Consider the following 16,167-nt stretch of genomic DNA (forward strand, 5'->3'; position numbering starts at 1 on the left):
ACCCAGGCCACCCGCTCTCGTATCCGAACCAGCGTCGCAAGTGGATCGCCGAGCAGACCCACGCCCAGCACGAGCGCCGCTCAGAGGAGGTGGCGCGTGAGGTAACGCTCCGCTGTGGTTTTGGTTTCGTATGACCCCGTATTCGTTCGTCTGTGGTTGTTCTTACGTCTCTGTGGGGTTTCCAGTTTGCGCAAGAGCAGGAATTCTTCCGGCAGACAGCTATGATCTCGAAGAAGGACAGAGAGAAGGTTCGTTTTTTTCTTCCCGATCTTGTCGGATTTAGGGTTTACATTCGTCGAGATCACGTTTTCTTTACGACATTGGGGTTTTACTTTCAATTTGGGATAATAAAGTGTGAAGCTTTCTGATTTTGGGAGTAGTAGGAAAGCCCACTGTACCCACTTAGTTGAATGCCTTTCAGTGTGGGTGGGATGATGCTTATTGCTCAATATTTGTTTTGCCATACCAAATCCAGTTTCTTACTGGTTTCATTTTGTCATTAGAATTTTGGAATTGCATCAAATATGATGCATTAGGTATTCTTTCTTCACTTTTATATTGTTTATCCTCGAGTGAAGGTAACTGCCTTCAATTATAGTTAAACCATGTCTTCTCTGAACCTTTTGACGGTATAATGTTTTTGCTTGTCTCGTGTTTTAATGACCTCGATGGCTGCAATGATGTACAGATCGAAATGATGAAAGCCGTTAGTTTCATGTACGTTCGCCCGCCTGGTTATGATGCAGAAAGTGCCAAAGCAGCGGAGATGGCAGACCCAACAGCAGACGGGAGTCTTGGTGCCAAGTATGTCTGCAAGGACATCATCTTATTTGGTTTTGTCTGATTAAGGGAAAGTTGTTTCCTTTTTTAGTTCATTGCTACAAAAAGGATTATTTATGTAATGTAGATCAGTAGAAGCAGCACCCGGAAATGATCGTAATGGCGAGGAAAGGAAGAAACCACGACCCAAAGATGTGTTTGGGCGTACTCTTCCTACCGAAGAAGAATTCGAGATTCTAAAAAATGCACCAAGGTTTTGGCAAACCCCCCCCCCCTTTTTTTTTTTCTTTCCGAAAGTGCTATATATTCTGATATTACTGCAGAAGCATTGCAATGTATAAGTGAAAGTTTTCTCATCGGTTTATGATTGGAACTGTGAAGGCTGGAGACTGGTGTTCAAGGGAGAGCGAAACCATTCGCAGTGGAAGTGCGCAATGTGAAATGTCTGAGATGCGGAAACTACGGGCACCAGAGTGGTGATCGTGAATGTTCATTAAAGGATGTTATTATGCCAAATGAGGAAGTTCGATTGAAAAGAGATGATCCATTGACTGCCATTTCTGCACACACAGATCCCAGTGAGGTCGGTTGTGACTTGTGATTTTCTTTATGCTTATGGTGGAATATTTATCTTTGTCTTGCTGATTTGGATTCGGAAAGTGGAAGATTGTTTCATGGAACATCTTGCTTTCATTTTTCCAGCCTCTGAAGTGGGAATTGAAACAAAAGCCGGGCCTGAGTCCTCCTCGTGGTGGGTTTAATCCCGATGACCCAAATCAACAAATTGTCGCGGAAGATATATATGACGAATACGGAGGTGGGTTTCCTCGACTCCCTAAACATATTCATAAAATCTCGTCTCATTGTAGAAAACTAAATAAGCTGATACAATGTTTCAATATCTTTTGAGATTTCAGGGTTCCTCGGTGATGGCAGCATCCCACTTGAGTTGCTGAATAGCATAACGACAGAGAAGAAGAGGAAGTCCAAGAAGAACAAAGAGCATAAGAAGCATTCTTCTCGGAATGTCGATGACAGTGATGATTCTTCCTCAGCCTTGGAAGATACGGGGAGGAGAAGATCAACGAAGGGCAGGAAACATAAGAAGAAGGAGAAGAAGAGGAAAAAAAGCAAGAAGCATGATGATTCGGACCCGTATTCATCTGCAACAGATTCGGGTTCTGACAGTAATCGCTGGAGTGGGAAACGTAAGCATATAGATCAATCAGAGGCTTACAACCGAGGTAACACTAGCAGAGGAAAACATTCTTATTCCTCTGAGGAAGAGGAAGAATACAAGAAGCCTTCGAAACGGGAGAAGAACGTGGAAAAACCTTCTACTTCGTCTGATGATTTCGATTCTCATAGAAATCATTGGAGTGGAAAACGAAAGTCGAGGATTTCATATCGGTTGGAAGATGATCAGGAAAAGCACCATAAGTCTGAGAAGCGTCACAGAATCGAGAAGAGGCGGAAAGGAAAGGAAAAGTTTTCGTATGAATCAGAGGATTCAGATTCTGATGTTCGAGACAGAAATAGGTACAGGAGGAGAAGCAACAAGAACAAGTACGGACATTCTCATTTACAGGAGGACTCGGACAACAATGGTGAAATTGCGGAAATGAAGCGTAAGTACAATGGCTACTCGTGGGAAGAAGAATCTGGTAGGCGTCAACGAAGAAGGAGACGCTCTCGTTCCAGATGAGTTTGAAGAGCCACTAATCCCATTGGAGGGTGTAAGCATCTTCTTACAGATCGGATTGCATTTCAATTCCGACAGTGAAACCAGTTCTTGTTGTATTGGGATTCTCCATGTGAAGCTTTCTTTGACTAAACACACTGTATTTCACTTGTGTTGTTGTGTTCTCTTACAAATAACTAGGGGTGGTTTAATATCCCAATAAACGAATAATATATAATCGTAATTAAACTCAATGTAATATAAAAATATGGTTATGATTTTTTTTTAAAAACGAAAAAAAAATGAACACAAATAAAATAATAATTGAAAAGGTAATTTTAAATGAAAATTTTTTATTAATAAAAATCGTATCTTCAAAGAATCGAACGGAGTTAAAATTAAAACAAATCAAATTGAATTTGATATAAAGACTGGATAATTGTAATTTTTATGAAATTGAAAACTGAGTTGGAATAACCAAACAAATGAAATTGAAATGGAACCTACATCAATCAATAAATACATATAAGGGTATTAATTATTATATTGTTTTCGCTAGTTGGGCCGAAACCAAACCGCTAAAACAAAAGGCCCATTAATTGAATTGGTCGGCCTGAAATCCATGCACATCTCACGCCACCGACCGATTCCAGTGCACACCTTTTAATGATAAATCTGGGCGACCAAAACCGGCCCGTATAAGCATCGGCCCAAACCCAAATATTAAATCGGGTCAAACCCGAAACGAGGATCCAGAAAACCCTAAAACGCTCACAGAATTGTTACTCTTTCTTCGCACAAGCTCCCTGTGAAAGCGTGTGCTCTGCGCTCGATTCTTCGTAATCAGCACACGCTTCCTCGTCCTAATCCGGGTCTCCATTCGATCAGATTCCATCTGTTTCCGCAGGTGTCATCTCGACTTCTCACGGAATATGTGTAGTTTTTGATCTCTGATTACCATTGATATTCCAATTTTTGTATCTGAAATCTGTAGGTTGGTTTTTGGATTCTCTGTATGGTTGATTGATTATCTCGCTATTGAATTTTGTTAGCCGAAGTTGTATCAGAATCGCTACTTTTGCTTCGGTTACCTAGACTCGCAACGGAAGTGTTTGGATTTATTTTTCCTTTACTCGATCTTTTTCTCTGCATTTGATAAGTATCGAATTCGCCGTCAGATACACTGATGTTTTCGGTATGTCACTAATCGATGTTGGGCAAATTCACTGATTTGTTCTTTAAGTTGCTCTGATAATTTTACGTTTTAAGTTGGTTCACGTTTTTATCCGAATTCTCAAATTAACTTTCTTTTTTGAAGTTCTATTATTTGCTTATCCCCTAGTTTTCCTTTGTTGTTTATGCTACGCTAATGTGGTTTGTATCAAATCCGGTTGGCATATGTGCTGAAATTGTGTTTTCCCATCTCTCAATCGTGAAGTCATTGCTTTAGTTTCAAATATTATTTCTATCGGATTTACTTAAGTTTTAAAATATCCTACTGATTTTCAAATACTGTCTCAAATTTTGCAGGATCATTGAGAGATGGCGGATCGATTGACACGAATTGCTATAGTGAGTTCAGACCGCTGCAAGCCGAAGAAATGTCGCCAGGAATGCAGGAAGAGCTGTCCTGTGGTCAAGACAGGTTGATATTCTTTTTCAATGGACTATAGTGTCGACTAGGTTTGTGTTAGTGTATGCCCAATGGTTGACACAATTGCATTTGAAATATGATTCAGTGTATAGACAACAGTTATACTTTCATTTGAAGCCATTATTCTATTCCACCTAATTTGGTGTGTTTTAAATGTAGCTTTAAGTTTTTTCGTGCCACTTATACATCTAGTTTTGGTCTCTTAGGAAAACTGTGCATTGAGGTGACTCCTGCTTCGAAGATAGCTTTTATCTCTGAGGAGTTGTGCATTGGTTGTGGTATCTGTGTGAAGGTACAGTGTTTTAAATTATACAGGTTTGTAGATGTAGGATATTAGTAACTCAAGTGGAAGATTAAGTGTGAAGTTGGTTGTATAATTGCAGAAATGCCCGTTTGAAGCTATTCAGATTATCAACCTTCCAAGAGACTTGGATAAAGATACTACCCACCGCTATGGACCAAACGCTTTTAAATTGCACAGGTTAGTTTATCAAATTCTTACCTTTCTGAAAAGTTCTTCCGTCATCTATTTTTTTTTAAGGCTTGGAAGGTCCGACTTCCAGGCTTCCAGTTCCAAGGCCGGGGCAAGTCCTAGGATTGGTTGGAACCAATGGTATTGGGAAATCAACTGCTCTCAAAATTTTAGCCGGTAAACTCAAACCGAATCTGGGTCGGTTCAATGTAATGCCCTAACTTGAGCTTCTTAACTTGAATCCTTGAAATGTGTGAGTGTCTCTCACATAAATTGATATCTGTTTTCATTTCCATCTGGTTCAGAACCCTCCGGACTGGCAAGAAATTCTGACCTACTTTCGTGGATCAGAACTACAAAACTATTTTACTCGTATTCTAGAAGACAATTTAAAGGTATTTGCGAAATTGATCTTGGTGTTTGTCTCCAGAAGATGCCTGGGTATCCTGTAAGCAGTTCATTGACCATGTTGTGGTGCTCGTTTATGACAGGCCATCATAAAACCGCAATATGTCGATCACATTCCAAGAGCTGTTCAAGGAAATGTCGGGCAGGTGCTTGACCAGAAGGATGAGAGAGAGATGAAAAAAGAACTCTGCCACGATCTGGAGCTAAACCAGGTTATTGATCGTAATGTAGGGGATTTATCTGGTGGAGAGTTGCAGAGGTTTGCAATCGCGGTTGTTGCCATACAGAATGCTGAGATATACATGTTTGATGAACCGTCTAGTTACCTTGATGTGAAACAAAGACTTAAAGCTGCTCAAGTCGTCCGTTCTCTCCTCAGGCCTAATAGGTTTGATTTTCTCATCCTGTTAGTGTTCACATTGGAAATATGTTACTTCTCGGGAGGTACTAAAATACGATGCTCATGTTTTTTTTTCACAGCTATGTCATTGTTGTGGAGCATGACCTCAGTGTCCTCGACTACTTGTCCGATTTCATTTGTTGCTTGTATGGGAAACCGGGAGCGTATGGTGTTGTGACCCTTCCCTTCTCTGTCAGGGAAGGAATCAACATTTTCTTGGCCGGGTTTGTTCCCACGGAAAATTTACGATTCAGGGATGAATCTTTGACCTTCAAGGTAATCCTCTTTTATGGCCTTTCTGCTATTGCTCACTTGTGTTTGTCAACCTTTGTCATTTATGATTTCGTTCTTTTTCTCTTTAGGTTGCCGAGACTCCTCAAGAAAGTGCTGAGGAAGTAGAGTCCTATTCCCGATACAAATACCCAACCATGACTAAAACCCAAGGAAATTTCAAGCTAAAAGTGGTGGAAGGTGAATTCGCCGACTCTCAGATTATTGTAATGCTCGGGGAAAATGGTACAGGGAAGACAACATTTATACGGATGCTGGTATTGGTTTCCTTCGTTTTCACCCGTTTGGATTTTACAACCTTTGGGATAACTATGTCGGATTCCTGAAGTTTTTATCCTTGTCATTAAAACCTGCAGGCCGGTTTGTTGAAACCTGATAGTGTTGAAGGATCAGAATCAGAGATTCCCGAGTTCAATGTTTCTTACAAGCCCCAAAAGATCAGCCCAAAGTTTCAGTCAACAGTTAGGCTTTTGCTACATCAGAAGATTCGTGATTCGTATATGCATCCCCAATTCGTGTCGGATGTGATGAAACCACTACAGATCGAGCAGCTGATGGATCAAGAAGTTGTGAACCTCTCAGGTGGAGAGTTGCAAAGGGTTGCCTTAACTTTATGCCTTGGAAAGGTAAATATAATTAGTTTGTTACGAAAATCCAAAGGGCATAAGTTCATAGGATTACTGCATAGAAGGAACTATTTTTGTGTAATAATGATCTCATGGGTCCATTTGGGTAATTGTTCCCTGCAGCCTGCAGATATTTACCTGATCGATGAGCCAAGTGCATATCTTGATTCAGAACAGCGTATCGTCGCTTCTAAAGTCATAAAGCGGTTCATCCTTCACGCGAAGAAAACCGCATTTGTTGTTGAGCATGATTTCATCATGGCAACCTATTTGGCAGATCGGGTCATTGTGTATGAAGGTCAGCCATCTCTTGATTGTACCGCAAATTCTCCTCAATCACTCCTCAGTGGAATGAACCTCTTCTTATCCGTAAGTCTCCAATTCTTTAACTCCTATTTTCTTCCTTGTGCGGAAATATTAAAAAAAATAAACTTTTTTGAAAATATCGGCGGATGATTACCCTTTTATGTCTTGTTGTGCAGCATCTGAACATCACATTCAGACGGGATCCGACTAACTACAGACCAAGAATCAACAAACTAGGATCTACCAAGGACAGGGAGCAAAAGTCTGCTGGCTCATACTACTACTTGGATGATTAACACAATCTACCTAGCGGTTTATAATTTTGCCCCATCTCATCCTGTTTTTCCCCATCAATTCAGCTGGTATTTCTTGATGTCTGATTCAGACAGTTCTCATGTTTGGTTCTTTCTCGTTCTTAGCAGTTGCAGAGAACAAGGGCGTGGCCAAGGATAATAGACATCCAAGCAGGTCATCTCCCTGATGAAGAGGCTGTTAACGTTATCCCATGTGCTTTGGAGATTTTTGTGGCAGCCATCCATTTCCAAGTGTCTTAACCGATGTTTCTCCCAAACAGGTTTAGGTTGTGTTTCTTCATCAGTTTTGCTTTCTGGGTTTATCCGACTCGCCTTCCATCGGCATCTTCCTGTAGCAGTTCCCTGCGAGATTATTTATTATCCGGAGAATAAAAATATGATAAAGAGGGTATTGGCATTACATAGATTTTGTGGTTGCTGCATTGTTTTGAAATTTTTTGCTCACAGGTGTCAAGGATTTTTAACATTTGCTTTATTATACTATACATGTTTCCTCCACTATTTTGCAAATGAATACAGATTCCGTCCATTCCACAGTCACCTAAAACCAACATCAGTCACACTACGGCCAGGGAGCTTCGTCAAGGCTCTCTCTTCGACAAGCCGTCGAAGCAGCACGGCCTCTTGCCATCTCCCGGCCCCAACATAAGCATTCGACAACGAGATGTAGTAACCGGCATTCTCCGGCTCCATCTCAAATAAAACCTCTCCGACTTCCTTCCCTAACTCTATCTCTCCATGATAGTTACATGCACTCAACAAAGCTCCCCACACTCCAGCTTCCGGCTCTTCTCCAATCCCTCTGACGAACCTGTAAGCTTCTCTTATCCTCCCTGCCCGCCCGAGCATGTCCACTACGCAGACTTGATGCTCCGTGACTGGTATGACCCCGAATTCCTCCTCCATTTGGTTGTAGTACCTAATTCCTTCATCTATGAGCCCGGAATGGCTGCAGGCTGACAATAGACTGATGAACGTACTCTTGTTCGGTTTCATCCCCGAGTTCGTCGCCTCCGAGAACATTTCCATCGCTTTCTCGCCTTTTCCGTGGAACCCATATGCGGAAATAACAGAGTTCCAAACGGCAAGTGACTTCACCTTCGAGTTTCTGAATACCTTCATGCAAGTTTCTAGCTTGCCGCAGTTGCTGTACGTGTCCAGCAGTGCAGCAATCACAAAAGGGTTGTCCTGGAATCCATGGCGAATGAGGTAACTATGTATCTGCACTCCATAGCTTCCGAACCCGAGATAAGTAGAGGAAGCAGAGAGAAGGCTAACGAGTGTGATCTCGTTAGGGTTGAAAGTAATGTCTCTGAAGAGCTCAAACGCTTGTTGTCCAGCTTTGTTCTGAGACAAAGCCGATATCATACTGTTCCAGGAACACAAGTTCGGGTCAGAGACCGAACCAAAGATTCTGCCAGCACTCTCAATGTCTCGGCATCTACCGTACATCGTGATCAACGTGTTCTGCAATTGGGTATCCGATTCTTCCACGGTTTTTACAGCAAGACCGTGGAGATATCTCCCTTGTAAGGCCAACCCGAGGTTTCCACATGCCGAGATGGTACCTTGAAGAGTGACCAAATCATGAAGAACTTTCCCTTCTTCCCTCATCACTTGGAACGCCTTCAGAGACCATAAGTAATGCCCTTTTGATGCGCAACCGTAGATAACAGTGTTCCAAGAAGTAACATCCCTTGTCTCGGACACTGACTCGGCCAACAGAGATGCTGCATCAAGGTCTCCGCAACTGATGTACATGTTGGTAAGCGAGTTTGCCGAAAGGATATTGTCCCCAAACCCTAGCTTTAGCTGCCAACTGTGGATTGACCTGCCAAATACGAGCGAATTGGATGAATCACAGGACGGAAGAATCGCCAACACGGTCGACAAACTGAACTGTGAAGACGACGAACAGGACCAGAGCAGTTCCTTGAAAAGACCCTTTGCTTCTGGACTGAACTCGTTTAGTGAGTAAGCAGAGATCATCGAGTTCCAAGAGACCAAATCCAGTTCAGATGCTGTCCTGAACATTAGTTCGGCCTGTCTTACTAGCCCACATTTTCCGTACATGTCAATAAGACTGTTGGTCACTGACAATGCTCTTGATTGCATCTCGTTACGAACCACGTAACCGTGAACCGATTTACTTAAGTTTTAAAATATCCTACTGATTTTCAAATACTGTCTCAAATTTTGCAGGATCATTGAGAGATGGCGGATCGATTGACACGAATTGCTATAGTGAGTTCAGACCGCTGCAAGCCGAAGAAATGTCGCCAGGAATGCAGGAAGAGCTGTCCTGTGGTCAAGACAGGTTGATATTCTTTTTCAATGGACTATAGTGTCGACTAGGTTTGTGTTAGTGTATGCCCAATGGTTGACACAATTGCATTTGAAATATGATTCAGTGTATAGACAACAGTTATACTTTCATTTGAAGCCATTATTCTATTCCACCTAATTTGGTGTGTTTTAAATGTAGCTTTAAGTTTTTTCGTGCCACTTATACATCTAGTTTTGGTCTCTTAGGAAAACTGTGCATTGAGGTGACTCCTGCCAATATCAGGCCGGATTGAATCCACCAACTGCATTTCCCTCAAAGTATCAAATGCTTCATGAAACATCATCATTCCATTTGAGGCAAACCCGTTGAGCATTGCATTCCAAGAAACGACATCCTTCCACGATATTTCTTCGAACACTGATGATGCTGCCTCCATGTCCCCGCATTTTGAGTACATAGAAATGATGGAGTTGGCCACAGAAACGTGAAAATCTGTACTGTAACCACACTTCACAGCCAACCCATGGAGGGATTCACCATAACCAAGCTCCTCCAGACAAGCAGAAGCAGATATGGCCGATGACAAACTCACATGATCAGGTGCTTGTCCTAATCGAATCATCCTCTTGAAGTATTCCAAAGATTTCACGGGTTGATGATTAGCAAGGCATCCGGACATGATCGTGTTCCACGAGACAATGTCTCGGTGTTCCGTATGAGCGAATGCAAGCATTGCAGAGTTCAAGTCTCGGCCTTTTGCGTAAAACTTCATCAGAGCATTGCACAAGCGAGGATCGGAAAGCAGACCGGTCTTTATAGCCAAACCATGGACGGATCTACCTTGTTTCGAGCAACCTAGATTGGATAAAACTGAAGCTGCAAGCAAAAGAGTGGTGGAATCGAACTCATTTCCCTTTTCAATCATATCAACTAAAGAACCTAAAGCCGCCGAAAATCGACCATTTTGAACCAGAACGGAGATCATACTGTTACAAAGAATCACATCTTTCACGTTCAGTTCACCAAACAAAGCCAGAGAAGATGACAAATCCCCACTTCGAGCGTAAAGCGTTAGAAGCATCGAGGATGCGGGCAAATACTCCACAAACCCAATCTTCAGTGCAAAACAGTGGCATCTCCTCACAGTTTCTGCGTTCGCTCTTGTCGTCAGGGCGGATCTAAGTATTTCAATAACGTACCGATAACTTTCTGCCATCCAACCATCTCTGTTGGGCATTTCATCGAACACTTTACCGACATTGGTGGCATCATCGCTCCCAAACGTTGTATTACCACGAGATAGATCGTTTGACGAGAAGGGTCTCTCGTGCCTTCTCCGATCATCGAGAAAATTAACCGGATTATGGCCGTTCAGAAAAATCGGACGAGAAAGCGACGGAGCTGAAGAAGACGAGTGTCTAAAAAAGCAGAGTATGTATCTGCAACAATGAAATTTCAGATTTTCTGAGAAAATTCGAGAACTTGTTACCATCACCAGCTTGTTGTCAGATATCGGCGAATTTCCCGGCGCCGGAGAAGCATTAGGTGACCGACCGCCGAACGTGATTCAGATTTCTTCTGCTTTTAAGCTCCTAACATTTCAGGGCCTGGTTGCTCTATTTGGGCCCAAGCCGGCCAACAGGTGAATATACTATATACGCACGTATACATGAATTGTATGCATCTTCGGTTTTAAAAAAATAAAAATATATTTCATTTAATATAGAATAAAGTATTCGATAAAATTTAATATTCTTGTCATAATCTTTCCTGCATAATAGTTTGACACAAAAAAATCCATATGTAACGGTTTATGAATGTTGAAATTTCTAATTCGTTGTTTGTACTCAAATAATTAAATTCCATCAGAATAATTCATAGACTAATCAAAAGTTGGATTAATTGTATGCGGAAGTCATTAATTTTATATTCAGACAACATTAATTGAACTGTTCCATAATTGTGGTTTGACTTTTCATCTGGTTCGTCGGACGTACGTATACGTACTTTGCATGCGTGTTCATCAAATTAAACCTAAGCACGTGTCTCGAAGTTTTATCTATTTATGCAAAGTCAACATATTAATTAATTCTTCTTTTTCCTTGGATAATATATGTCTAAAAGAACTATAAGATGTGAATGTAGTAAATTGGACATACTAAAAGTTTTTCATGTTTGTTAAAATATAAGTTATGATATTTATTAAAATATCAATCTAAGAAATATAATTTTGGTTTGGAATAATGTTTTTCTTATTTGCAGCCACAAGTATGAACCACTTACGAAATAAAAAAAATAAACTAAATACCAAGAAAACATGTTTGAAGGTGGAAATTGTTAAGATCTGGCCATGGGTTTTTTTTTTAATTATTTGTCTCTCACAAAAAATAACAAAAATTGTATAAAAACCGTGAATTTTGCCGATAATTCTTAATCAGCCCAATTTTAATTTTAAGATAAGTCAAGGAATGCAACCGAAATTGTAAAACCATGAGCGATAGGCATGTGGACGAAGACTGCTTATTATAAGAGGCTGAGATTATAATTTACTATATTTTATATAAATATTAATAGATATAGATTGATTGATTGATTGTTCGATCCGCCAATTGTTAATTTATTTAATTAATATCAGTTTATCAATATTGTGGAGACAGCCTCACTGTATCTATGATATCAACTTGGGCTCGAATCACCACGTCAGCACTCATTTTTCATTTAAATTTTTCTGTTTTTTATTATTCTTGTTATTTACCAATTTTAAAACAATAAGAATATTCGTGTAAATTTTTTTGGTAAAAAATATTCGAGTATTTGATATTATATACCTACGTAATAGTTTTATTAAACAAAGGGCAAAGAGGGTTTTTTCCATTCAATGGCCAAATAGATTTAGAACTATGTTACACAGAAATTAAATTAAATTTAAATTGGACTAAATTTGGTCCGACTTAAGTATTTTATAATTTAATTTTGGAATAAGTTTAAAACTCGTAAATTTTATAAATTAAAATAAAATTTATAAAACAAGTTTTGGACTGTTTATTTTAAAACCGGATTAAAAGTAATGATTAGGGGTGGCCATTTCGGTTATTAACCGAATAACCGAGCTGAACCGAACCGAATAAGACATAACCGTATCCGAACCGAACCCGACATCAAAACCGAACGGTTATGATTTACTTAAACCCGAAAAACCGAAACCGAAACCGAACCGAACCGAATAAAAAATAACCGAAAAAACCAAGAGAATAACCGACATTTTCTTTGGAAAATTAAACTTTTTACCAAAACCGAACCGAACCCGAACCGAAAAATAACCGAACCGAACCGAACCGAAATTTATATAAAAACCGAATGGTTATAGTTTTTCTATAACCGAAATAACCGAACCCGAATATAACCGAACCGAACCCGAACCGAAACCCGAATTGGCCACCCCTAGTAATGATATAAAAAATAAATTATGCGTCCCGTATAAATCAACAATATAATTTATAAAATAATTAAAAGTTTATTGCATTTTTTCCTTATCTTATTTATGTGTTTTTTCATTAAGTTAATGTTACATATGGTTGCATTTTTTCCTTATCTTATTAAAAGTTTACTGCATTTTGTCCCGTATAAATTAACTAATGATATAAAAATTGAAAAATTAAAAGTTTATTGCATTTTTTCCTTATCTTATTTATGCGTCACGTATCCATATTTATTAACTAGAATTCGACAGAGACAACCAGAAGAAAGTAAAAAAAGGCATTACGATGCGTGAGAAATATTTGGAAATATGAAATTATTACAAATTTGTAATATATATATATATATATGGGATAAAATTATAAAATTTAAGAATAATAATGTAAATAAATTGTGGTGACACAACTAGCACCTTACGAAACTAGGAAAGCATATGGTTTCTCAAAACCGCTTCTTGTTAGGACCCATTTGTTTATTTATTCTCCATCATTACGCTTTTATTATACGCAAATATTGTTTCTTGTTGTTATTATTGTCTTCTTGAGTATGTCTTGTTTTGAAAATGAATTTATTTTATTTAATTATCTCACTTATGAATGAAAGGATCAAATTTCGTTGTAATAATACAAAATGCTCTGATACAATATAATTAAGAAAACAATTATGTAAGTTTAAAAATTTGGAATTCTTGGAAAGTACTTTAATCGGATTTGTCTTATTCTGATATTTTTAGGGTTTACACTCTATTTTTATCTGTTGCTTTAAATTGCGTCATCGCAAACAAATCAAAGAGTTGACTTTTTATCCAAAAATGGTGGTGGGGCCCGGAGTTGACTGTCATCACAAAACAAGCGATTATTATTATTATTCCCAATTTTTTTATTTTTGTTTTAAAAAATAGTTAAAAGAATATCCTAACAAAAAGTCGTACAAATATACGTGGAATTAAATTAATTGTATTTTGTAGTGTCCAAATGTTTATAAACGCTTCTTTCACGGTTTTGCGAATATTATAATCGATGGGAAATTTTTATTTGAAACAATACATCCTATCAAACTAACCACATGAAATTCTACGTACAACACCGCATGAAATAATAATTCAAAGCCGCGAAGAAAATATCCGAATGCTTTTTCAAACTTCAAGTAATCATTTGACATCTGGTTCAAATATTAATTATGGTCAAATCTCTAGATCATGGCTTCCTTAGTCATAAGTAGACAGCTTTTTATCGTAATTAAAAATGTTAATAAAACACATAACAGGTGAAATCTGAAACCAGTCACCTCACCTTAATTACATTATTATCGTTAATATTTGAAATTCAAATAATATATCCGTACTTTAATAAATAGAAAACATAGTCCGAAAATTTCAAAGAAAATGATACTACCATATGAAAGAAATCATAATATTCTCTCTCTCTCTCTCTATATATATATATATCTATATAATTATCATGTATTGAAATATCCCATTGATTTATAAATGGCCCTTTGTAAGAAAATTAAAGACTTTCTTATTTAAAAAAATGAAAATGCAACAACTCGATAAGTCCACGTTTAGTTATATTTATACTACTTACGGAATCTTTAATTAACATCAATTGAATACATCCATGAATTTGATGAGGTAAGCAATATGACCCTTTTTTTTTCTCTACAGATGACTAAATGAAAAAAAAAATGTGAGGAATTTTATTTCCTCTGCTCAGCGGCTGAATGGAGTGATATATTAAATAATAATATTTGGTTTGTTATAAAATCGTCCTTGTTTTACAAGCGTATATTTTATATTCAAACAAATATAATTTGGATATAATTAACTATAACCGTGTTGGCATTTGGACAAATTATTTGAATCGGCATTATATCAAAAATACCCTTAAAATGCTACTTCTACTTCAACACCTACCCTTGTGACCATGTGACCAATGTGACCGAAATATAGTGTGGTCACATATTGATCTCATTGTTCATAACGTTAAATTTATGATGTTTTAATCAAATGATTAGTAAGATATACAAGGTATAAACATAATGAATTAGTGTGATCACCATAAATTTAACGTTATAATCGATAAAAATCAAAATGTGACCATACTATATTTCGGTCACATTGGTCACATGTGACCAGGATAGGTCTTGAAGTAGAAATAGCATTTTAAGGGTATTTTTGATAATGCCCCATTTGAATCATGCGGAATTTCAATTTAGAAACAAGTTAAAAAACTAAAATAAGTATTAAGATTATTCATTAAAAAAATTCCTTATACTTAATCGTATAAAATTCTTCGTTTTAAAAAATCTTTGTATAAAAAATTCAACCAAAAAAAATTCTAATGTTCTTCATCCATTTAATTTAAAATTAATCGTATAAATTTAATAATGAATTTTAAAATTTAAGAAAAACCCAATACATATAGTTAATAACTAAAATTAAAGCTTGTTATTTTTTTAAAAAAAAATTGGATGAAAATCAACATAATTAAAATGTAACAAGTACCCAATTTGCAAGATGGTTCAGACAATCTAAGTAAACATTGTCACATCTTCCTATAGCATTATAGAGTGGGGGTCCAAATAAAGAAACCATCTCAATTCCAAACTTTATTATTATTATTATTATTATTATTATTATTATTATTATTATTATTATTATTATTATTATTATTATTATTATTATTATTATTATTATTATTATTATTATTATTATTATTATTATTATTATTATTATTATTATTATTATTATTATTATTATTATTATTATTATTATTATTATTATTATTATTATTATTATTATTATTATTATTATTATTATTATTATTATTATTATTATTATTATTATTATTATTATTATTATTATTATTATTATTATTATTATTATTATTATTATTATTATTATTATTATTATTATTATTATTATTATTATTATTATTATTGATATTGATTGAACGCTTATCAAGGGTGATATTTTGTTATATCTTCGATTCAGTTATTTTTTTAGTTTTATTTTTAAAAACTGATATTGATTTAGTTTAATATAAATTTTATTCAAATTTAATATATATATATATATATATATTCATTTGAATATTTTAATTTTTTTCTTTAAAATATAGTTAGTTTTAAATTTATTTAATTTAGTTTAAAAACATATGTGCTTTATTTAATTCGGTTTATATATTATGTATTTCTGTTTAATTTTTTAATATTTGAATCAAAATGAAAATCAGGGGGTAAATTTTGACGTGGCGGATAATGGGCCATAAAAATCATTTTTTTGATTCATTATTATTATTATTATTTTAGAATTTTAATATAAACAAATCCTGATGATGAGATACGGTTCCATTAGAAAATATTAATAGTCATACGGCTATTCAGATTTGGCTTACTGAATGTATATCTAAATGAATGCGACACATCGGACCCTTCTCATGAAGACGTGATGGCCCGATTCGTGTACCC

General features: G+C 36.7%; 3 protein-coding genes across 4 annotated transcripts in view; 2 read left to right on the forward strand and 1 right to left on the reverse strand.

Annotated features, from left to right (window-relative positions):
• The window catches only part of LOC104806196 (uncharacterized zinc finger CCHC domain-containing protein At4g19190), a 2,909-nt gene extending 194 nt beyond the window's left edge, over nt 1–2,715 (forward strand). The window contains 7 exon segments of the mRNA XM_010530965.1: nt 1–101; nt 186–248; nt 689–804; nt 908–1,033; nt 1,162–1,363; nt 1,483–1,597; nt 1,698–2,715. The exon segment at nt 1–101 is cut by the window's left edge and continues 34 nt beyond it. Coding sequence (XP_010529267.1) covers nt 1–101; nt 186–248; nt 689–804; nt 908–1,033; nt 1,162–1,363; nt 1,483–1,597; nt 1,698–2,485 — 1,511 coding nt within the window. The 3' untranslated portion in view covers nt 2,486–2,715.
• A 520-nt stretch (nt 2,716–3,235) lies between these two features.
• LOC104806197 (ABC transporter E family member 2-like) lies at nt 3,236–7,332 on the forward strand. Of its 2 annotated transcripts, none has more exons than XM_010530966.1 (13): nt 3,236–3,368; nt 3,992–4,106; nt 4,322–4,407; nt 4,499–4,596; nt 4,679–4,796; nt 4,893–4,982; nt 5,079–5,383; nt 5,476–5,671; nt 5,758–5,943; nt 6,043–6,312; nt 6,436–6,681; nt 6,795–6,930; nt 7,038–7,332. In XM_010530966.1, exons 2-12 carry the CDS (start codon nt 4,004–4,006, stop codon nt 6,912–6,914), a joined length of 1,818 nt encoding a protein of 605 aa, XP_010529268.1. In that variant the 5' UTR covers nt 3,236–3,368; nt 3,992–4,003; the 3' UTR covers nt 6,915–6,930; nt 7,038–7,332. The 2 variants fall into 2 exon arrangements, with proteins under 2 accessions (XP_010529268.1, XP_019057287.1); XM_019201742.1 differs by having other exon boundaries at nt 7,041–7,332.
• A 94-nt stretch (nt 7,333–7,426) lies between these two features.
• LOC104806198 (pentatricopeptide repeat-containing protein At4g19220, mitochondrial) lies at nt 7,427–10,873 on the reverse strand. Its single transcript, XM_010530968.2, is given in 2 exon segments — nt 7,427–9,099; nt 9,471–10,873. Coding segments are annotated over 2 exon segments (2,871 nt in total). The 5' UTR covers nt 10,712–10,873; the 3' UTR covers nt 7,427–7,469.
• Nucleotides 10,874–16,167: the final 5,294 nt, after the last annotated feature.

Source organism: Tarenaya hassleriana, unplaced genomic scaffold, assembly GCF_000463585.1.
Source record: "Tarenaya hassleriana unplaced genomic scaffold, ASM46358v1 Cleome12, whole genome shotgun sequence".
In the NCBI taxonomy this organism is placed as follows: Eukaryota; Viridiplantae; Streptophyta; class Magnoliopsida; order Brassicales; family Cleomaceae; genus Tarenaya; species Tarenaya hassleriana.